Source organism: Colossoma macropomum, unplaced genomic scaffold, assembly GCF_904425465.1.
Source record: "Colossoma macropomum unplaced genomic scaffold, Colossoma_macropomum, whole genome shotgun sequence".
Classification (NCBI taxonomy): domain Eukaryota; kingdom Metazoa; phylum Chordata; class Actinopteri; order Characiformes; family Serrasalmidae; genus Colossoma; species Colossoma macropomum.
In genome coordinates this window covers 13402775-13427285 of record NW_023494785.1, presented here as the reverse complement: position 1 = coordinate 13427285, position 24511 = coordinate 13402775, and the positions used below count along the sequence as shown (strand labels likewise).

At 38.4% G+C, this 24511-nt stretch overlaps 1 protein-coding gene across 1 annotated transcript in view; it reads left to right on the top strand.

Annotated features, from left to right (window-relative positions):
* creb5b (cAMP responsive element binding protein 5b) overlaps positions 1 to 24400 on the top strand; it is a 79150-nt gene extending 54750 nt beyond the window's left edge. Inside the window, exons 8-11 of the mRNA XM_036582977.1 lie at positions 12414 to 12725; positions 14419 to 14646; positions 17913 to 18021; positions 19978 to 24400. Of these exons, the coding sequence (XP_036438870.1) occupies positions 12414 to 12725; positions 14419 to 14646; positions 17913 to 18021; positions 19978 to 20102 (774 nt within the window). The 3' untranslated portion in view covers positions 20103 to 24400. The remainder of the gene's footprint in view (positions 1 to 12413; positions 12726 to 14418; positions 14647 to 17912; positions 18022 to 19977) is intronic.
* The last annotated feature ends 111 nt before the right edge of the window (positions 24401 to 24511 follow it).

Below are 24511 nucleotides of genomic sequence, written 5' to 3'. Positions count from 1 at the left end.
AACAGAATATAAATGATGTTTTTTTTTCTTTTTTGCAAAATAAGGAATTACATAGATTAGGCATTCTCTTATATTTATAAGTAATATATGTATTATATGTATCCATACTGCTACTCATACTCATATAGTAAATTCTCTATTCTTAAATGATATCTTGCCGTTACACTGGAAGGAACATTCCACACAAAACCTTAATAATTAAATAAATTCTTGACTTTTTAGTTTGTGTTTTGCCACGCTTATCTTTTTACTAAGAGCGGCATTGAGGTTTTTACCCCATAGTGGTGAAGTCACTACTACATCACTTCTAGTTCATTTTGTCCAGCTGTGGAGTGCCTGGATAATGAGCAGTGTTCCTGACTATGGAGTGAGTCATATTGTGGATTCAAATTAATTGTCTAGTTTATTTCACATTTGTCAGTTTGCCATGTAGAAAATCATTCATGAATGAATATTTAAATGTCCTCCCATCAGTTTTAACCTCAAGATTTTTCATGTAAACACCCTGTTACTACTTCCATCCTCTACAAACCTCCTGCCCTGCAATAAGTGATAAGTGAAAGTTGATTCTCTTGATTGAAATACATACATTACTTCTGCATATCACTGTAAAATGCTGTTGATTCACAGTATTTATTTTGCAGTAAAATGCCGGTTAGTTTTTTTTATAAAATCATACTGTGAACATACCAGACAGCAGTAACATACCAACAGAACAATGCATAGTGTGAAGTCTACACTGTAAATAATGTATAAGTCTACCGTAAACATACAGTACTTTACTGTCAACATTCTACAGTACAACACAGCAAAATATCCACAAGTATTTCTGTCCATCCTTCCACTATGAGAAGATAACTTAACAATATGAGTTTGAAAGGATGGGTAGCTGTCAAGAAGGCCTTACTGAGAAAAGGAAATAGACAAAAAGACGTGGAGTAAAGATTTATTGACTGATGAGTCTAAATTTGTAATGGGGGTGGGGTACTTGGATTGTGGGAATCAGGAAATGCAAACTCTGGAGCTGTTTTTAAAAAATCATGAAAAATTATCCCTGCAGATTTCTTCGAAAAAACTGAAAGCAAGGAAAAGCTGTAAGCTGTAATAAAAGCAAAGAGTGAGCACGTTGAACCACATTACATCAAAATGCTTTTGTCTTTCTGTTCTCTTACTTTTGGCAGCAATTGTGTTGATGTGATGTATTTTATTTTTTACTGTAACTAGGTCTATTGGAAAAGATTCATATTTGAATGGTGTAAAGTCATTGCAATGAAGAGAGAAATAGAAACATTTAGAAGCCAGTGATGGAGACTGCAAGGCAAAAATAAAGAAGGAAATGCAGCTAAACAGACTGCTAACAGGGAAGAAGATGTAAGGGTAAATAAAGGATGGAGGATTCAGAGAAAGTAACAGGTAGAGTATTCAGTGACTAGACTGAGTGTAGATGGGAGAGCAATGAAGTCTGTCAGACAGTAGACTGCCCCCAGCCCCTCCCACACTCACACTGTCTGCCCTGCTCCACTTCTACCCAGGGGCTCCCTTTTCCCTCTGACCTCATTCAGTCTGATTTATTCCTCCAGCAACGGGTGGGGCGCTGCCTCTCTCTTTACACTCTTTTATTGATATGAAGTCATCCCTCCATCCTGCGGAACCTGAGCCTGTTGGCAGGATGCACCCCAAAGCACTCACTGCAACATCACTCAAAAGGCACTGTATCACACTGGAAGTGCCAATAAATACCATTAAAGTGCCATTATATACCTGGACTGTGACTCCATCAGTGAGGCAGCCTAGAGAGAGAGAGAGGCCAGAGGTCAGAGGCTGAAGGTGAGGGATGAAATGGTGTCATTTAGACACTAGTTCTACTCTAAAACATCAAACATACTTATCAGACTTACATGCTTTTGAAAAATAACTTTTCTTACACTCTTCAACATAAAAGTGCTAAAGAGGGTTCTGCACAATAATGTCTTTATACTTTTACACTCAATTCTTTTTTCAGTTCTGTCTATTGTAGCTCTAATGTGTTATCTTTACATGATCAAAAATAAAGCCACCAAAAGTGGTTCTTTGGAGCCGTGCCATGCAAGAAGCATTTTTGGTTCCCTGAAGCCTGGATTCTAAAACGTTTTGCAACCAGGGACCCCATACAGTGTGAAAAAATCTGTGGAGCCCAATAGCTTTTTTAAGAATATAGTTCAACTGTTCAAGTGCTGGACACTTTAGACAAATATGTACCATCATATTTATTTGATGCAAGCATAGGCCATTCACTTTGTCATGTGTGACCTTTTGGTTTTAGCAGTCTCTCTGCATGTACTTTCAGGTAATTTAGCATTCAAGTGGTAAAGAGTGATGAGTGTTATGATGTTGTGACATACAGTAGGCTACCTTTATTTTGGATATACAGTGTAGCGCAAGTCTTTTGCACTATGGTGATATCATTTCAAAAAATCATGGATCTCTTGGCTACACACCCTACTATGAGAGCCACTGCCCCAAAGAACCTTTCAGGTGCGATTTTTTAAGGAATTGTCCACTGAAAAAATATGCATCCATTCTTTTTGGTACCTTTATAAAGAGAGAACACCATGAAGCAGAGGGAATGCTGTAGTGCTTGAGCTGTGGATAGTGATTGAGCATATCAGGAAGGTTTAGGCAATCAAATACATTTGGTAAAGCAGTGATGTGACATCAGAATCAAAATACTGTTTTGTTCATTGAGTTTGCAGAAAATGGGTTTCTTTGAAAACGTTTTCTTTGGCACTGGCATATAAAACACATCATACACCATATATTGTAAAAAAAACCCCACTAAATTACGGTAAATTACTGGCTACTAGTTGCATTGCTTTCACAATAATTTTCCGAACGATATTAACAGTAAATAACAGTAAACTAGCAACTGTATATGGTGACTCTGCAGTCATCTGCACTAAAGGATTACCGTAATGTTGCTGTTATTCTGCTGTACACTTACAGTAATAATTTGTAATCTTTTATTTAATTTATTTAATCTTTTATTAAATATTTTTACATAACACTTGTAAAAATAATGCTGCTAAGTAGCCAGTAATTGACTGTAAATTTACATTTTTAAAAAGCGGACTTTTAATTTACTAGGCCTATAAAAATGTTCATTAAAAATATATATATAATAATGTTCCAGCATTTAAACAGTCAAAAAAAAAACTTGAAAAGTTTTTAAAACACCAAAACCTGAATCATCTGAATGAAAACACTTCAGCTGTTTTTTTATTAAAACATCTTTTTAATTCTCACTTAATACTCCCATAATGATATGCGGTACAACTCAGCATCAACCTGAAAGTAATTTACTGTGTTATTACAGAAAATATCTTAAGAAGAGTTGATTTCATAATGAATTAATAAATACACTGTTAAATATTGTTTACACACAGCCCTTGAACATAATGAAGTGAATCGTAGTAAATTCAATGGTGTACGTACATGTAGAACGATGACAACAGGAAGAGTGATAAATTACTCAATATACATTTAAAACAGTAGTAGGATCCTATCAAAGTTAAAATGACTTAAAGGGCAGCCAGACTCGTGTGTAAACCCCTTTGTAAACATTTTTACCTTTTTTTCATAGTTAGGGAAATTAAAATTATTAAACGCCCATCTAAAGACTATGTGGATTACTGTATGGCTATACATGTAGCAAGATATGACATATTTCTTATCATTTTCTGTGTTCATATATCTGTATATATTCCTATCAGCCCTTATAAGCCATAAATAAAATAAATATAGTGCCATGCATACATTTAAACACCTCTGATCAGATTACATGTTTTGTTGATTTTCTTATTGAAATCATCCTCTATACAGAACAAATATAAATATGGCTTTTTTTTGCAATTTTAGTGCCCAATTTCTGTTTATTTTCTAAATGTAATATATTGAAAAAAATAAAACATAAAATGTGCCATAACTTTTGCACAGGCCACATTTTATATAGTCTTTCTTTTCCCAATTTGTTCAGTTTAACAAATAAACAGTAATTGTGCATTAAAATGTGTAGAACTGTGTTATTTGAAGAGGATGTGTACTTATTTTTACTTTGTCAACTTTTTTTTATTTAAATCAACAAAACATATAACTTTTGCACATAATTGTAAAAGGATTCAAAATACATAGCAATAAATAGGAGCAAAATGCAGGTCTAAATTCCAAGGGACCTATTTGAACAGACTCTCATTGATAATCGGGACTGACAAGAGATGAAAGATGTAGCCCTTCTGGCATATTATCGAAAACATAAGTCATATGACAAGAATACTTCTCTAAGTAGAGTGTCAGACTTGCTCTTCTTTCAATATTTCTCTGAGTATCTGCGAATCATCATTACCTTTAGTGACTGAGTAAAGTTGCCTGGGCCACGTTTCACTGTATGACACTGCAAAAAGCGGGCTAGACAGTGACAAGAATAAAGAGCGAGAGTGGGCAGAATGCCGGTGCCCCCACATGCCTCCACCTGCAGCAGGATAATGAGTGTTTAGCAGTGGCTGTGTCGTGACAGGGAGAGGCTGGACTGTCATTAGAGGCTCAGGCAGCTGCTGCTTCAGGTCTGTGTGAGCAGGCCAGTCAGCCTCGACTGTTCTAATGTCTGTTTATACCTCATCATCACGCCTGATGAGGCTGCTGCACTCACTCCCAGCCATGCTGAGCTAGCCTCTCGGCTAACGTCATAGAGGCTTTGGATGTACGTAATATGCACCGGATATATTAGAAGCCGTCCAGTGAAGTTCAGTATTACCAGACAGAGTTGGAAAAGGAAGTTCTTCTGTACCCAAATGTTGCTATTGGCTTGAGCTTGTACCTGGTGAGCACCTTTAACTTTCTTGCGTATGTCTGTGAGAGTATTAAGTGTTTTAGCTTTTTATATGTCATGAATCAGATTGTTTCTTAGTCATAGTTTGCCAGTTCTGGTATTCAGCTAGATCTCTGTGTGAATAAGCATGGGACATGTTCAGTCAGTTTTATGTTTGATAGATGGTATTTACTGAAAACTGAAATCCTGCACTCTGGTGGTCTATATAATTACTGGGGTTTGGTATTTTCATATTGTGAAAATGTAAAATGTACTGTTTGTATGAGTATACAACTTAAAAGCATATACTATTTTTACAGCAGTGATTATAAACAGTACATGGAATGAATTAATAATTTATTTATTGATTTTTTGGATTATCAACTATTTTTCATTATCAACATTATATATAAAAACTCACATGAGGGTTCACTGGTTGTTTTGGATAGTAAAGAAAATGAGTATATTTGCATTGTAGACTTTGTAACCCATGGTTCGTATCACAACCACTGTAAAGAAATCTGAGTCTGTAAGTTTCAGTTTACAGTTGACCGTTTCATATCCAACCACTCTGGATGACTTTGTTTACATCTCAGCTTGGGAATTATTCAGATTTTTTTTAATTAATGAAATTCCCCTTAAAGCCATTGTGGTCAATTATCATAGAATTGGTTGTTTGATTATTTTTTTAATATTTTAGTTCTTAGTTCAGCCCCTTCTCCAGCTGGTAACCAGATAGAATTAAGTATTAGGACAGTTGATAACATTAGGCCTCATTCTCCAACCATTCATAAAAAGAAATTTCTTCTTTACACCCACTTACGTAAGTTTTCACGAAGATTCTGTCATTCACCAATGTTCTCTCATTTGAGATTTGTTCTTTGGTGAGAACAGAATCTTCGCACACTCAAGAGCACAAAGTGCAAACAGTTCTGCGCTTTAAGAGCACGTCAAGAAACTGACATAGACTTTTTCTTAGGACCTTTCTGAAGAACACATTTAATAAAAAAACTTTTTTATTAAAAAAAAAAAAATTATATTGGTGAATGAGGCCCATTCTTCTGATATAGCATACTGTGTACACAAAAAATTATTTATTCAATGAAATTTTAACACAAGGAAATAATAACCTCAAGATACTAACTGGTTAACTTTAAAATATTTTTAAAGTTTTCACTATGGAAGTTGAAAGTTCTTTGTTCCTGCTTTTAGTTATTTTCTGTGAAAAATGTTGTTTTTCTGGTAACCGTTTCTAATCTCTGGTTCACAGAGTGTGTGTTGTGAATGTGTGTGGTGTGTGTTCTTGCACACTGTCTGTAGTGGGGGAGAAGCTCTTATGGCCCCTGCCCCTGAGCAGTGCTCTGGGGGTCTGCTTTGGAGCTGGAGTAATTGCTGATTGCATTAGCACGCTGATAGCACCCACTCTTCCAATGCCATGCAAAATGATGAATGAATGGCTCTTCCTCAGAGGAAAGAGAGACACTGCACTACTCCCCCCCTCTTTTCCTCTTTTCCTCTCCCCCTCCATCCCACCCTCCCTTCCTTATGATTTGGCCTGCAGCCAAGCCAAGGCTAAGCACTGCTCCTGCCAATGCTAGCCTGATGCTAGCCACCCTAGGAGGGCCCCACACAGTGGCATTCCAGCGCGTGGGAACTAAAAGGAGCCTGCAGTGCGAGGGGGGAAGGAGAGATAGGTGCACAGCTGCGCTGGTACAACTGCTGTAAGCGTTCTGCTGATTGACAGGTGGTCCAATCAGTCAGAGGTGTTTTTGCGCCCTCTGACCCCAATATGTCTGGTTTTGGGATGGATGAATGATAGTCCCTCAGCTTTGGTGGTTCTGATGTCACTTGGCTTGTTTCAGACATTAGGACATGATAGAGGGCCTCACCTGCGCACAAATGAACCCTATCTAACCTAAAGAATAATCTGCGATGCATTTAGTGACTTTAACTCATTAAAATCTGCCCTCAGAGTAGTTGGGACATGTGCATGTCCATTCTGGAGCAGCATGTGGAACTAAAATGGAGCAGCATGTGGAACTGAAGCTTTCTGTGTGCCACCGTGTTTTCTATGCTGCCTTTATTGTTGGCTTGTTGGATTCAGTGAGTATACAAAAATGGTAGTTTCTGACAAAATCAGAATAAACATCTACAAGATCATAAATTAAATACAACAACAGTATTAAGAAATAATGTTACTTAAAAAGAAGAAGAGTAGCCTTAAAATTTTTGTCTCAGCATTTAAGGGCTAAATAAACGCTGAAACAGTTCAAATGGCCTAAAACAGGATTTAAGATTGAAAAAGTATTTGTGGAACCTTTTCAGATTTTGAATCAGTGTGGAATTTCAAAAAGTGTGGAGATTCTATTAGTGTGGACTTTGCCTGTTGTTGTGAAGCTGAATAATAAAGTGTTTGGTACAGAAGAAGGCTGTTCATTTATCATGGCTCCTCTTGGGCAATGTTATCTTATCAGACAGAGTGGGCATAGCGTAATATGGCTTGGTGGACTCCAGGGAATTTCTCAGATATGTTTGGCCTATAGTTTCCTTTATACATTTTCATCATTGTGGTAAATCTGTGTTGAAATTTCAGGTAGGACTGCATTTAATACACATATGAGAAGGCCTTCAATGAGACTGCATGAATTTTCTCAAATAGATGCTTTAAAAAACTTGTTCTCCTTTAGATTTGAACAATTATTGGTTGGGGGAACCACCCCTGTTGCTTGTATTCCAAAAAAATAAGCTTACAGAAACCTCTAACTTGAGTTGTGTTTATTGCAGTCTAAAATCCGAGATTCTCAGAGAACAAACATCCCCAGGATATTTAACTGAGATGTAAACAAATCAATGAAATCAGGGATATGGTAAACAAAGGGAAACTAAGTCAGTCACCGTTCAGTAAAAATCTCTAAGTGGTCTCTTTGGTGACCAAATAAACCAACACACACAGCACACGCAGTGAGGCTGAGCATATGTCAGAGAGGGAGAGAAATGGAAATACAGTGAAACTGTGCTTAAAACATTGGCTCAGCTGTAAAGGGGCTGCTGAGGAAACTTTTGTTATTGGGTTCCTGACTGTAGAGTTGTGCAGTTATCTGGGGGTTTGTAATTTACTTTACGGTGTCATTAGTTATTACATGGTAAGCTAGTAGTTTTTGGATAGTGGTGTGGATCTTTCAGCTGCTGGTGATTATTCAGGAGTAGTACTAGTAGCTGATAGAGGCCACTGATGAGAGTGGGCTTTAGGAGGCAGGAATTGTTGGACTGTGTAGTTAGCAGTGCTTAGTCAGTGGGCAGTTTAAAGTGTGAGGTTTTTGGCAGCACATGTTTGGTTAGGACAGCGGCCTTTGAGGGTTTTTGCAAAATCAGTCCTCAAGACCAAAAAATACATAAGCTGTTCATGTTGTTGTGGCGTCGGTGGTGAAGAAAAAGCCATTATTTCTACTTGAGAAAATGCTTTCTAATTAAACAAAGTACAAAAGGCTGCTGAATTACAGCCGGAGTAGTGGGGAAGGTCATCACTTCTAGCCATACAAGTAATATCTATGGTACGCACTAAACTCACACAAAATAACTCATGGTATGACACAATAAAACACAGCCAACACGAAAAGACATCTCAAACTAACCACCAACAACACAGACAACAACAAATGCAGAGAACGTGTCAGACGCCACATTATTATAAATGTCAGTATAATTTTAATTAGCCCCAAAGACAGCATCAATCATGAGGTAGCTTCAGCGTAGCAAGTTATTTTTGCCGTGTAGCTAGTAGTGTAGTACTCTGGGTGTCTCTGAGTGGTAGCTTTCATATAGCCCCACTCAACCAACGTTTCTTCTAAAATCAAAGATATTAATAGGGAATTTGTGCCTGCTTTGCTGCAGTAACAGCCTCTACTCTTCTGGTGGGGTACTGATGTTGATGATTAATTCTGAATCACAAACGCCACTCCAGCTCATCACAGAGGTATTCAGTGGAGATCCATCACTCCAGAGAGCACAGTTTCACTGCTCCACTGCTTCCCTCTAAGTAACTCTTGGCATTGGGCATGGTGATCTTAGGCTCCATGCTTCTTTTAAACATCTCCAAAGTTGAGTCTTAGAAGTTGGTTACATTTTCTGTTTCTTATTATGCAAGTAATCCCAATGACAAATTTAGACTCAACAGTCCTAAAACCTTTCATCACATCTCACATGTTCAGTTGCAGTGTTCTACCATCAAGTTCCTTTTTCCTTTCTTTTCTTTTAAATATATAATTTTTGCTCTTTTCCTTAGGTTGAAAAATAAATTAACTGCACATGATCTCTATTTTGATTAAATAAACGAAAAGGAATGGTCTATGACTTATATACATGGTCTTTGGCTTATGTATGATATGTATATATTTAAAGAGAGAGAAAGTACAGTAACTGGTTTCTTGGCTTGCTTCATTCAGGATCTTGCCCAACACTTGTGAAAGTTAATATCTGTGGCTGCTTGGTTTTGGTGGAGTTTGATGGATGCAGTGTGCTCAGTAGTTAGTGGGCAGTTGAAGGTGTGAGATGTTTGGCAGGTGTGGTTGGTAAGAGTGCCGTTAAGGATTTTGTGAAATCATCCATTCTGAGTGTACTGTGTGGTTATAGTAAACACAGGTTTGGTTGTGGCTGTTTTCTGCAATCCTGGTGAAGTTTTGGTGGATGCAGTGTTGAGGATGAATGCCAGGTGGGAGCAGGGGTGAAACGTGGGCGGGTAGGTGGTTATTCAGCTGGCAGAGGTACACATGAAGGCACTGATGGTGGCTGGCAGCTCCAAGAAGCGTGGGAATGGAAAGAGCTTGGGAGGCACTGGGTGGCTTTCCTTGGCTGGCACTGAAGCAGTTTTCAGCAGTTAGAGTTGGAGGCCTCGCAAATGATCAAATTGATTCAGGTTTATTTTGGTAAATAGCAACCATGATGTGTCTGAGAAACAAAGGAAGAGTGTATGGATGGGTGTCAAAAGGTCAGTATAAACTTTGATTTGGTGTTGATTCATATTCTGTCCAAAGTGGGGTCATGCGCTTTAACTTTAAATCCATGGACCAACAGCATCAGACTCCTTTATGAGCAGAACCTTCACTTTTGGGTGTCATTTAAAAAGGCATGTGCCAGACTCTGTTTTTCATCTAGCCTGAAGTAGTGAGAGTGGGAGAGAGTGGGAGAGATAGAGTGTGGAGGAGAGGAAAAAAGAAGGGAAGGGAGGAGGGGAGGATGGATGGATGAGGCCGTGCACTGATGCAGGCCAGCTGGCCACAGCTCTTGGCCGGAGGAGTGAATGCACTGCCTGTTGCAGACACCCAGCTTCAGACACTGCCTCTGACTGACAGCAGCTGGAGTGAAAGAGAGAGAGAGAGAGAGAGAGAGAAACAAGCATGGGAAGAGAGACTGAGAGGAGATAGTGACTTATTTTGAGTGATCTATGTGTGTATTTTTGTTAGTGCTCATACTGAAAAGCTAATTACAACCTACTTAACTCTAAATAATATAAAATTTAGTTGGTGTTTTGTGGTTTTATTGACTAATGAGTAAATTTATAATTGGTAATATTTGGATTGTAGAAGTAGAAAATGCAACCAACTTTTGCAACTGAATTTTGGAGGTGTGGAAAAACATCCCTGCAGATGTCTTTAAAAAACTGAAAGCAAGTCTCCTGAAAAGAATGGAAGCTGTAATAAAAGCAAAATGGACACATTAAATAATGAAAAGTTGATATTATATTGAGTTGTTGAGAGCTGTGGGTAATTCTCTGTTACTTATGTTTTCTGCCTTTTTTCTAATGCTGAAAAGTCAATAACTTGTTCATAATGGTTGTTTGGTTTATTAAATTCTGAACATAAGAGTGATGGATTTCCTGTTTTACTTTTGCTGTTATTATGATTATAGGCCATCTTTGTTGTCTTACTTAAACAAAAAAGAACACGTTTACATTTCTGTTTTTCTTAGTTTCTTTTTACTCTGTTTTTTAGTGGGTCTCAAATCTATTTTTCTGTTAAACCGACTTTACCTGTGCAGTCTAAATGGAAATACTGTATGCACTCCTGTAGTCTCAACACAGTCTAAAAATACTGTTATTTCCAGCACAAGACTAAAAGTCTAAGCAAACGAGCATGGACATAGATGCGCTTTTTTTTTTTTGTTTTGCCTCCATTTGCTGTCAAGCAGATCACACTAGCGGCCACGTTTTGGCAGTGCATCACTGGGTTTGTGGGTTCGTTAATAGTCCTCGGTTGTCTTATAGAGCTGCCCAGAAAAACAGCTCAGGGAGAGAGAGCGCAGGCAGGTAAACACACACCGAACACAGACACTTTGACTTACAACTCAAGAGCAGAGCACTCTCTTAAGTAGACCACACGGCTAAAGCAACAAAAAAGAGACAGAGGGGAAGTGGTGTACGGCCCACAGGGGCCCGTCAGTGCCAGAGCATGCACTGAACAGGGCCCTGCCGGGATGGCCTTCTGAGAGAGTGACGACAGATAGTGGAAGAGTGTGTTTATGCGCATGTAAGAAGCAGTGTAAATAGCAGCGAAGAGCATGTGTATTAGCGTGGCTTTGAGTATAAATATTAGGGAGCGACTCAACTGAAGAATTACAGCCGTATTTTATCCTCAGTTTTATGTGCATTTAAACGGGAAGAAGAGTCCTATTTATTCGCCTATCATGAGTCATGGTTGCACCCTCTGGCAGCTGTGAAGGTTGTTTTGGTCACGCTTCAATAAAAAACAGAGGTTTATGTGTAGCAGCTCAGGTGCAGCCTTATAGCATTCTGACAAAAGGTGCTTTTGATTAGAGAGAAATTATTCTCAGTATTTGCTATGAATCAGACACAATAAACAAAGCCAAACAGGAGATGTTTTCCAGCCTAAATAAGAAATGGGAGAAAAAACCAACATGACATAATTATGCCATATTTTGAGTTTAAAAATAGCATCAATCCATGGAGGCACTATTGATATTTTATCATTTAGATCATATTTTTATGTATGTTAATCCTAAATTGTTTTTTTGCTCCACAAGATGGCACTGAAAAAAACATTTTGTCTTTATTCTGGTGGAACTAAGTCTACTGTCAATGATATCATTATTAAGAATGATTGGATAGCGTAGTGTATAATAGATCGGGAGAGTTGGGTGTAATATCCTGTCAAAGAAGGATCAGGAATACCTTTAAAGCATACTAATACGAGTCACTGGGTATCACTAGAGGTGGAAAATACTTATTTTACTAAGTAATTGTACTTCATTATGATACTTAAGCATTATTTTAGATTTGTACTTTATTATTATTATTATTATTATTATTATTATTATTATTATGAATGCTTGTCTATATTTCTTCACTCAAAAACTTGAAGTGAGATGAACAATGTATATACTTAGTTAGATAAAACAGAATGTTTTCTTTTGAGAATAACTTGCAATCAGAAGTAATAAATCACAATATGTCATATCGTAAGCATATCACAAATGTCTAAAAGTCACATTTGATTTGTGGCTTAAGTATTGTGATAAACTCCCACCACTAATCCTAATGTTTTCTCTACTTTCCCTAAAGAGACTGAAAGCTGCTTTGGCTCACCATCCGGGCCCCATCGCCAATGGCAACATGAACACGATGGGTCACATGATGGAGATGATGTCATCGCGACAGGAGCAGGGCCACCACCACCTGCACTCGCACCCTCACCAGCACATGCAGGCTCCTCCCCATGGCTATCCGCACCACGCCCACCACCACAGCCACGCCCAGAGTGGCCACCACCACCCACAGAGCCACGGGCACCACAACTCTCACCCGGGTCACCTCCACCACGCACATGGGCACCAGACCTCCCCTCACCCACCCATGCACTCCGCTGCCTCTCAGGTACACAGCACAGAAGACACATGGGGAAAATGTGACTGAGCTAAACACCACTTGCCTTCTTGGTAAAGATGTAACTGGGGAAATTGTTGGTTAATGCATTAACTAAAATATGTAACATGTATATAAATATCCTAGTTTAAAAGGCAGTAGACAGTAGCATTTGTTTCACAAAGAAAGGGGATGTAAAAAGACTTTGATGATTTAGAGATCAGTCATATGCAAACTAGCACCTGATAGATTAATTTTTTTAAATATAATTCCGGTTCAAATTTCATGCCATGGGAAACATTTTTGATGTTTTTAAGCATAACTGTAAGAAAAATGAAAGAATTTCAGGTCTTGACCCCTGTGCTGATCTGTTTGCGGAACTTTCCACCTCAGTCCATGTCTTTGTGATTCAGAAGTTCTGCCTGTAGCATATTATTAAACCAAACAAGTGGCCCTGTATCCACACTACCCATCAAAGCCGCTGCATTTTCCATCACCCTAACACAACCTGCAATGATCTGAAGACTGCAAGTACCAGCCACTGCCAGGTCCACGTCAAAGAGTCTTTTTTGTGGCCATGTTGCACTGCTAGCAGGCCTGTTTCACCGGATGTCTGAGGGTGTTAGTGTGAGTGGAGCTGGCCGGTGGAAAAGTGAGGCGTGACACCTCTTTATGAGGGCGGGGCAGCCTGTAAATGAGACTGTTGCTCATATGCACGCGTCCATCACAGGGCCGAGGGGGCACATGAACAGAGCAGATGTTGTTTTAAAGGAACCTCCCAGACAGGCCGCCGTTGGCTGAGAGTGGGGTGGCCCGTCTGCAGAAGTCAGGGGCTGGGGGGGATTTGCTACACTCGATGGGCCGGCTGCCAGGATGTCTGGTACAGAGTGATGGAATTGTGGTGATGGATGGCTGGTTTTATCATATAAAGAGAATTTGTTTTACTCATACAAGAAACAAGAATATTTAATCAATCTTGCTGTTACGTTTGTTATGTATTTTACTGTTGAAAAGTCTTTAATGTTTTTAGTAATTTAAGGTAATTTAGTTGCAGATAACTATTCTAAAATTCCAAAACGTCTGGTGTAACTTCACTCCCTGGGTTATATAATTAATAATTAATAGGAAGCTGTGAAATTCTTTTTACAGACATTTTAGATGTTTATAGAATGATGTACAGAGTTACAGAAGATTGTAAGACTGAGACCGTTATATGGCATTAAGAGTTAATGTCTGGTGAATCAGAAACAGTCTTATGGTCAGGAATGCATTACGTCCAACTTAAAGTTCAAATGTATTGTAATAGATATTTAGTTGAATGTTAGTTAAAGGCAAGGTGAGCATCTACACAGCATAATGTCAACATTACCATCATTATTATTATTATTATTATTATTATTTATTATTGTTATTGCAAATGGACATTACAGTATATTGTTTATTATTTAGTATTTTAAATAAGTTTGTGTTGCTCTTAAAATACAAATAATCAAAATAAAACATAACTGTATGAAAAATAATAAAATTATTAATATAAAAATTATTTCCATACCTTTAAATGGAAGTGTTTATGCCAGTATAACAATTAGTTCTTACACCGTAGATTAGATAGTAGTAGATCTGATTTTAATTCTGATTTGTCTCTGAAGAAGATTCTTATATTCTCTATATATTCTTATATGTCTCTGTTATTATTATTTTACAGTTATCCCCAGCTGCGCAGCAAATGCAGCCAACACAGACTCTGCAGTCTCCGCCACCCAGTGGGGGTCGGCGCAGGCGGGTGGTGGACGAGGACCCTGATGAGCGACGGAGGAAGTTCCTGGAGAGGAACCGTGCAGCCGCTACACGTTGCAGGCAGAAGAGGAAAGTATGGGTGATGTCTCTGGAGAAGAAAGCTGAGGAGCTCACCCAGACCAACATGCAGCTACAGGTACACCTGCTACCTGCTTCATATATAGCAATGCTTTCCAATGCTGGTCCTACAGTACAGTTGTATGCACCCATGTGAACAGTTGAACAGCCCCAGTTAAAATGTTCTGTTGATTTTCTGAGTGAAAAGAAGTTAACACATTCTCTATGGAGAACACTCTTAAATATGGCATTTGGGAAAAATGTGAAAAATGGGAAAAATAAAACATAAAATATAAAATGTGCAATAACTTTTGCACTTCACTTAACTACACTTTACATAATTTTTGCACAAAGGCATTTTACATTTTACTTTTTACATATGTTATATACAAATAAACAGTAACTGTGCATTAAATGTAAGTGTATTCATGTAAAGGGTGTGTTAACTTACTTTCGCTTAAAAAATCAACAAAACATGTAGTTTGACCAGTGGTGGCAGAGCTTTTGGATGCCACATACAAGTTGTTTTTGTAGTGTTTTTTGTAGTGTCTCTTTTAATCTACTATTTTGCTTTAATAGTGATATTACTGTTGTTGTATTTATTTTGTTATGTAGAGAACTTGGTTTAATTTTGTTATGTAGAGAACTTGGTCTAAACTGTGAATTTTGATTTTTATTTGTGTTACACTTTTTTGAACAAACACGCATACCCTACTTACCCTAATAAAACTAATCAGTAAAAACAAAAACTTTCAATCAGAATTCCATTCGAAATGTGAGTGACATTCACTTAGAAACTACTGCATTGCAGTGAATCCCGCAATAATGGCAACATGGTACTTCTTTTATTACTATGAGTTAAAGGGTGCAAAGCCAAAGTTATTTGATGTAATGTTGATGAGGTGTCAGGTAGGTAAGAGGGTTAAGTAGCTGATTTGTTGGATCAGGTGTGTTTGAACTGGGTAAACACCACAATAATCAGGGTAGGGGTACTACCCCAGCACTGGGAACTAATAACCTACATTCTTCTGTTCACCCTCAGCTGGAAAGCCTTCAAGTGCACTTCACTGAGAACACCATTCTTGCTGAAATCTCCCCAGTGAATTCCGCTAAGCCCTTGTATTCCACAACGTATTAGTGTGGGGAAGTAGCCCATAAATGCTGCTGAAGTTAGATAACAGCTGAAGCTACTGTAGACAAAGTGCAGATGGATCTTAGACAGGGCCGGGTCTAGAAGAGGACAGGGCACAGGCTAACCAAGGCCTGCTGGGCTACTAGAGCGACCAGTTGCTGCAGAGAATGAAGTTTGTAGAGCTGTAAAACCACACACCATGGAATCCAAGTCAGTACGCTACAGAGGCTGTGACACAATAGCCAGATACAATTCTGTTTACAGTTGAACATTTAGCACAAGTGTACTTTTTATTTGGAATTTGCAAAAAGAAAAAAAAATAGTTGGTTTAGCATGAGGTCAACTTTGGTTCAAACTGCAAGAAATATTAATCCATTGATATTTATGCTTTGGTCCTCTTCAATTAGAATGTCATTCATTATTATGATTTGTAAAAATACATTTGGTTTATATTCTGTACTAACAGATTTGAATCTTCATTTTTGATGTTGTTTTGATGTCAAAAAATGACAAAAAAATTACTTGGTAAAATTGTATATTTTCCTCTCACAAAACAAGATTGTATGCACACCAGTAACATGTCCAATTCAAAACATCTTCTCTTTTCTACATAGGTACACAAATGTGATACTAATTGAAAGTTAGAATTCACACTTTCAACACAATGTCTCCCCTTGTTTTAATGAGCCACAATTGAGAAATAATTCAACAAAATGTAAGACATGGCATATATACACCTTAGGGGAGTGAGGAGGATTAATGAGGCCATGACAGGATCTTACTGCTTGGTTAGAAAATCCCTTCCACATGCTAGTCAACACTACTTCCTGGGGAAAAAATGACCATTGTTGAACTCCCCTCCAACTAAGATAACCACTCATAAGAGTCAACTCTTGAGTCACTATGCTCTTTTTTCTCACTTGCTGTCTTCACAACACCATCCTCGTGCTTGTTATTCTTTGTTATCTAAAGTTTCCACAGACAATATGAAAAAAACATGTTTAAGTTGTTTGTTTTCCTTCATCTCTGCATAGTTGAGTGGGGTGTGACAAAAATACGTTCCCAAACACCCTGGCACTCCCATAGAAGTCCATTGTTTAGGCTTGCTTTGGTTTTCACAAAGTATTCACTGTACACCGGCTCTCCAATATGTGGCGGCTGTCAAACGGAGGATTTCTTTCAGCCAAAGATCCCTGAAGTGGTTCTGTGTCTTCATAATCCAACCACTAAAGATGTTCTTGAACGTCAGATACTCAGATTTTTTGCTTGATAAGACGCCGGCGCTGGCCGCAGCCGTAATTGCAGCCAGTGTTCTGTATGCTCATTATGAGGTTTTGTAATGAGACTCATAACTACAGACAGTCTGGCTTTTTATGTGTGTCTGCTGTGAACTTTGCTAGCCACCCACAGAATTTCATTTTCTAGACTTTGTTTATGATGATTATCGTGGGAAAATGTTAAAGCTTTTCTAGTAAGTGCAAGACAATCATTATTTTAGATTTCATGTATCTACAGGTGCAGTATGCGGTAGGCTGAGAATTTCTTAATACATTTTGTGGCAAAATTTTAATATATTAATTTATTTACTTATTTATTTTTCTTTGATATGGATGTACTGTGCACGTGTGATGAATATCCACTAATAGATGCAGATGGGATTTTATTGCTGTACACTACTGTTCAAAAGTTTGAAATCATTGTTTTTAATAACCGATTAGGTTGCAGATAAATGTATTAAATGATTCTAATATGCAAGTCCTGTGTAATTTCACAGGTTTAAAATAATTCATAAGTCACTGGGAAGCTATAAAAGACTAAATGAAAATAAAACTTAGATGTGTCCAGAATAATGAACAGAGCTAAAGATGAATCTAAAGTGACTGAGAGTGGAGATCAAATCTCAAAGCAGAAAACTTGACGAAGAAATCATGTGAACAAATCATTTATTATAGATACAAATAAAGTATGTTTTGTTTGTAATGCTTAAATGCACATTGTATAACTATTATTATTGTATATAAAATACAAAAAATTTAATTTCTTAAACTGTGATGTATATGAATAAACAAGTACATATCTCCTTTTTGCAATATGCTGTAGTATATCTGTACCTAACACACCAGCACACTCTTTATAACAGATGTCCTTAAATGTCCTTTCTGAAGAGTGCGAGAGATGTCTGAAGTGGCTTTTGATGTTCATGTTTTTGGCAGAATGAGGTGACCATGCTGAAGAACGAGGTGACCCAGCTCAAGCAGCTTCTTCTGACCCACAAAGACTGTCCCATCACGGCCATGCAGAAAGAGTCGCAAGGTTACCTCAGTGAGTCCAGCACCTCTCAGACACACTCACACTTGGCCAGAGGGGACACTACTTAATGGGTGATGTATATTGTTGAGTCTATTTTTGGTACAGACACATGCACATGCAGGGACGCACCCAGTGATATGGATACTAGTGACATTTCCTCATGTATGCAGGCAACCCCTCCCTGCTTTTATTCTGAATGGAATAACATGCTATTTTTCTCAATCTGGGAAAGACCCCATTACGTCTGCAGTCTGCGCAGAAAGAAAAAACAGAAATATAAGAAACTACGGCTATTTTAAGGCAAAGGTACACAAAGTCAGTGTTGCTTAGATATGATGGTTTGGCATTTACTGTGAAGGGAACTCTCACTGACGTCTCATTTTTTAAACCATGGCAGCCCTAATAGGCTTAGATTTCCCAAGGGATGTATCATTATCCCACCAGTATTAAGAAGAATCCACTAAAGAATCCCACCGATACTTTGGATTTAAATATATTTCTTTCCATATAAGCTATTTAATCTGTAATGTATTTGATTGATTTAGACAGACTAAACACCCTTAAATTAAGCAGTTCAACAAAATCATATCGTTCCAGTGATACACAAAGTCAAAAATTTAATATGAATTTTGCTGTTTTTTAATAATATGTGAAAGTGAATGTGAAAATACAGAAAAGGACAGTTCATACTGTGGAATACAGTAATATAATGTAAACGTAAAAAGCATTTTGCTGTTAATTTTGCTGTCAGTTGCTGTTAATTATCAGTATTCATTTGTAATTTTGTTTTTCTACATTACTTAGGAAGCGCATATAAATTATCCGTGTATGGCTCAAAAACAACATTGATTTCTCCAATATGTCACAATAGTTAAAAATTAAACAGGGTTTAATAGGATGTATTATTTAATTATTAAATTTTACAGATGACAGCCAACCCATTAAATACAAATAAATAAAAATCTGTTCATAGAATAAAGTTTTCTGGACGAGTGGTGTTTATGTGCTTACACTGCTGCTGATGTTATTCAGCTACTCCTTCAAATGTTTCTGTACATTCATTTGGACAAATCACATGTTAGCACATTTACCACTGAAGAGCTATTACAGCTAATTGCTGTCTATATAAATTTGTTTATTTTTCATGTGTTAACATAGTGAGTAACAATAAACTTGCACAGCTACATTTTTACAAAAGGAACCACAAAGGCTTCCTTTTTAAGTGACTTTTATAACAATTTAAGGGTTCCTCCTAGAACCTTTACATTATGTCGAGGTTCTTTGAATTTAAAAAAGGCTAGCAGATCCCCTTTAACAATATAGTTGTCTGAAGAATCATACTGTACATTCAAAGGGTTTTTTTGGGAACTAAGTGTGGTACTTCTGTGGCTTTGAGCAAAGAACACTTTTTGTCCCCTCTACTTTTGAGAGTGTATTCAGTTATAAAACAGATCATTCACAACAAATGTTTATTTCAGTGTCAGTTTGCAGAAATACCACATAGAATAACAGTCAGTATCATTAAAATAACATTAAAATAACACGTACACCAGGAGTACACTCCTGAGCCGTGCAAGTGTCTAAAGATTCACTCCCATCATTGTGAGTTTGTGAGTTTGAATCCCAGCAATGCCGTCTGTGACCATGAGCCAATGTTATCACGTGTTTACAGCATAGTGCAAAATGCGGAGGTTTTCTGCTGCAACTTTAACAGTGTAGCACATTGAAATTGAATCCTGGAAGAGGTAACTCCAAATCACGAAAAAGGTGGTCTTGGCTTTTTTGTATGTGTAAGCATAGAATTCTGGACTGGACCAAACTAACGATTTTCTAATTAGAGGAAATTATTATTATCATTTGTTTATTTTATTATGTTGTGAGCTCAGGATTTACACCCGTGGTGATCATACACATACATGTGCACACATGGACATAATGTAATAACTAATATATCCTGCTGTTTCTCAGGTCCAGAGAGCAGTCCGGCAGGAAGTCCCACTCCTGTGACCCAGCAGCAGGTCATCCAGCACAACACCATCACCACCTCCAGCACGGCGCCCAATCACCGCACAGACATCAACCCCATCCACTAGAGACAGGCCACGACCTGGACAAGCCCCAGAAGTGGACACTCTTAACAGCTGCACCATGAGCTCCACAAACAGACGCACAGCTCTGTGCCTCTGCGGCAACTCTTTCTTCCATATGTGTTTAGTACGTGTAAAATCTCATGTTTCATTTTTGTCCTTTTTTTTATCATTTGGAACAAGCTTCCACATTCATCCAGTGCTGAGCTGGTAGCACGACTTGCGACATGTTCACCCATTAGGTACGGAGTGGAGAGGTTGCCGTGGTTTCACAGAAGAGGATGGAGCTCAGAGGCTCCTGCATTTCTGTATGTTTTACTGATTCACTGACTGGCCCTTTGTCAAATACTACTGCCTTCACACTTATGCAACACAGTCTGATTGTAGCCATGATGTGTGCTATCTCTTTGCTCTGAACTGTAATGCCAAAACAAAGCTGTTTCTTCTGGTCTTTTCTACTAAGGATTCATAATAATTATTCTTCTATCCCCTTTTTGATCTTTTCTTCGATCCCCCTTCTGATCTCCAAAGCGATGAGCTAAGAAAGTTGCCTGATTAATAAGCCATTATGTATTGATAATAATGCTGGATGGAAGCAATATACATCTCTCTGACGTATGCTCAACATTGTGCCTGTCTTTACATTTCCCAGAATTAATTAATCATCTCACTGCAGTGCTTTTTCTCTTACTTAACTGTTGTTTGGCTCTGCTGCTTTCAGCTTTGATAAGTAATGTGTTAAAGCAGCAAGCCTCCATCATTTAAAAGGGATTTCTTCATAGGCACGACTTCTCTGTTTATTAACCTGGTATGATCATTCATTCATATGAAGTAGTGAGTGAGTCTGAGCTCTTGCCTCGTTGATCATGCGTCAGATTTCTGGTCATGCCCAGAGTCGATGAATCTCATTCCCTGCTCTAGCCGTATGCCCCCTGGAGACACCTCTGCTTTCTTCTAGGTAAGAGGTTCTTAATCCAGTATTCCTGGAGTTTCATTTTAGCTTCCCCTGATCCAACCAATGAACTAATTAACGTGCCCTTCTGAAGTAAACTTAGAGCAGGCAAAGCTCTAGAACATTTAGAGCAGTGGTACTCCAGGACCAGGACTGAGAACCTTTGTAGCAGACCACTGCCATTCATGGCCAGGAGGCTGTAAGTACTCACTGGGGATAAATGTGGGCAAAAACAACTACATTTGTTTTTATCCAATCCATAGGTAAATGTAGAATTATGAGTCTTACCTAAGGACTCTTTTTTTCTATAGAGTGGTGTGGTTGCCTGAGTGGGGAATCGAACCCAGGTAGTGCTGCCCACTACACCATACTAATCACAGCGTAGGACTAATAAGCCCTTCCCTTGATATTAGTGAGAAAAGTGAGCATGGGCCAAGATATGAAGGCTTTCTCTATAGTAAGAAAATTATATCCAGCAATCAACCTCTGTCTAGGTCATCTTTCTGTTGGTGTAACTCCACTAAACACTCTACAAAATCTATGTATGGATTTACAGCTCTGAGCATGGCCAGAAGAGTCTGTTTCTGAGCTGCCCATTCCTGGACCTGCACCACCATCCAACCTGGCCTGAATGCCACTTAGAGAATGTGGGGAAACCTTAATGAACACAAAGGCCAAGCAGTTTGTTCAGTTACCTACTTTGTCTTCAGTTTAAGAGTCTCCCTCTGGCCATCATTCAGTATTTGACCCCAAAAGATGCTGATAACGCTGGTGTCTGGATTGTGACACCTGGGTGTGCAGGAAAGCGCATGAGCAGCTCTGCCTTACATGGACCAAGCAAAACCTCAGTAGAAGTCTAAAGAAGATTCTGTAGGACTCTATAGCAGATTCTGTAGAGGTCTATGAGAGGTTCTGGAAATGTGCTGCTGCACTGGAAATCTTTGTATAGCTAGCAGCCCATTCTTACTATAAGGACATTCCAATATCAGACTTTTTTGACCTTTGTGTTCTTGTTTTGGGATGTTTGTGCAAAGGACCTCTTTACCTCAGGATTGCATAGTCAAAGACCCGTAGCTGGCCACCGTGGCTTTAAGTGGCTGAGTAGGGCTTGAAGCCCTGATGAGGTCGCATCTACTAGCTGGCTCCCTTTAACTTTGACTTATAATCTAGTGGTTTAGTTCAGTTGTCTGCCTCTAAAAGAATGTAGCATTTTACTATTTCTAAATAGGTACCTGTTTATACTATGCTTTCCAAATCTCACAACGTGCCTGAACTATTCTGTGTCTTACTCATATACAGAAGAATGTCAGTCATTATTAACACATTAATGCATTATTCTGTTTATTATTTTCAAATCAGGTAGTAGTGATGAAGCTTTGAGACATTTTTACGCTCTTTTGTAAATGTTTAGACTAATTGCATGGTTGCATTGAGGTTCAGGGATTCATTTTGGTGTTGATGGACATTGGCTTATATCTCCAGACCATGGAGGCCTGTGATGAGAGCACCTTGATCTTCTTCGAGTTTTCTCAGGCTTCCATGGCCAAACATGGACTGAGACTTGTTTGCGCATGTAAGGAGAAGAAACCCACCAAAATACCCCCCCACCCAGCACGAAAAAGGGCCTTTCTTCCAGCAGCTAAGCTCCAAACTCTGTTCCACGCATCTATCAGATCCCTGAGGACAATTCGCCCCTCCTAAACGGAACATATTGATTCCCTTTGCCTTTCGACGCAGCACTATGTCCGGAACGGGAGCATGCTAAACAACCTCCACATTGAGAGGAGAAATCATGTAGCTGTCTATGCACTTTTGACCTCTGTGAGTCCAGCAGAGGATGGAATAGCCATATTGAAGACTCAGCGATTATTCTGTTCCCACACCAGCGAGAGACAGCCACTGTCATCCTCTGGAAACAATGGCACCAGAGCCTTTTGTAGCCACCCCCCCCTCCAACCCTCTCAAAATAAATGAAATGATCCTTAATGGGTCATCCTACTAGAACAAAAGGGAACATCCAGCTTGCTTCTCATCCTTCAGCCTCACATCTTGGAACAGACTGGCTCAGACAGATGCTTATAGCTTTAAAACATTTCAGATGTCTTTGTATCTGCAAAACTTTGTAGGTAACTTGTTTTTTATTCACACTGTGAATGTAGCTGATGGTAATAAGGTGAAAACAGAACAGAGTTTTGTATTGAGTGTTAAACCACATCCACTATATTTGATCAGTTGCTGCAGTTTCCCCAATCTAAACATTAAACTATGTAGCTTAAACAAGCACCTGCCACATGTAGCTTTGAAATAAGGGGGTTTGGGTTTCTTTTTTGTGGTTATGGTTTGTTACGGCTGAGTGGGAACCTGCTAAGAGTACGTTGGTGTCATCTCAGTGTGATTTTCATTACTGCACTCTAATTTCTGGATAGCAAGCCAGTGAGCTAGCCAGTTGGCCACTATTGCTATTCTATGCCAGAATAAAAAATAAATGTGATACTTGTGCAAAATTCTCACTCTTTACCTTCACATTCTCCAGAATGTTAAACATTGCAGGCTTTACTGGAGATTGAAATGGGTCTCTATGGAGGACCATATGGTTGTTGTTGGATACAATTAGCACTGCTTGGATCTCAAGCTATCCTGGAGTAGCAAAGTTAAACAACCATCAGAAGTCCTGCCATATTTTGTCTTCGTCTTTTCTTTGCAAACGACACCGGATCGGGTTAACGTCGGAGGCAGAGAGCAAACATTCAACTGGAATAATCTGTAACAGTGCTCTCAGAAAAAAATACATGTTTAATCTCAACTCCGGTTTAACAGCAGGACATTGGTCTTTTTTAATATAGGCAGATAGATTTGTCTTTTTGTATTTGCATTCTGAGGCAACAGAGGGAAAACTGTGTGCAAGTATGCTTGCGTTTATGTGTGCATGTGTGCGCGTGTTACTTTTTTTGTGAGGTGGTGGACTGAGTACACATTAATAAAAGTATAAATGTATCATTTGAAACATAAAACTATAAATATTGTATAGATTCTCATTAATTTCTGTAATCTTGCTCATGTAATGCAACCACCTTTCTTTTCGAAAGGAGTAAATGTTTGGTACATGTTTGTAAATAATGTTCGCGTAGCACTTGCAGTCTTCAAATGTACGTCTGTTCATTTCTGCGCTTAAACCTTCATTGTTTATTACACATCATGAATTCAAACAAGCTTGCATAACTTTGTACATTTTATATATGTTCATTAATGCCTTGAATGTTTGTGTTTGTTCATTTGTTTGTTTATGCATATGTACAGATGTGAGATCACAGCAGCTATATTACAGTATGGAAATAAAGCACTTGTTCGGTAACAATGTGAGCTCATTGAGTTTCATTTATTGGAGAAGGCTCTAAATAGAGATACATTCATCACCTTGTTTATTATCATGCATTGCTACGTTATTTATTACTGTGTAGTGTTT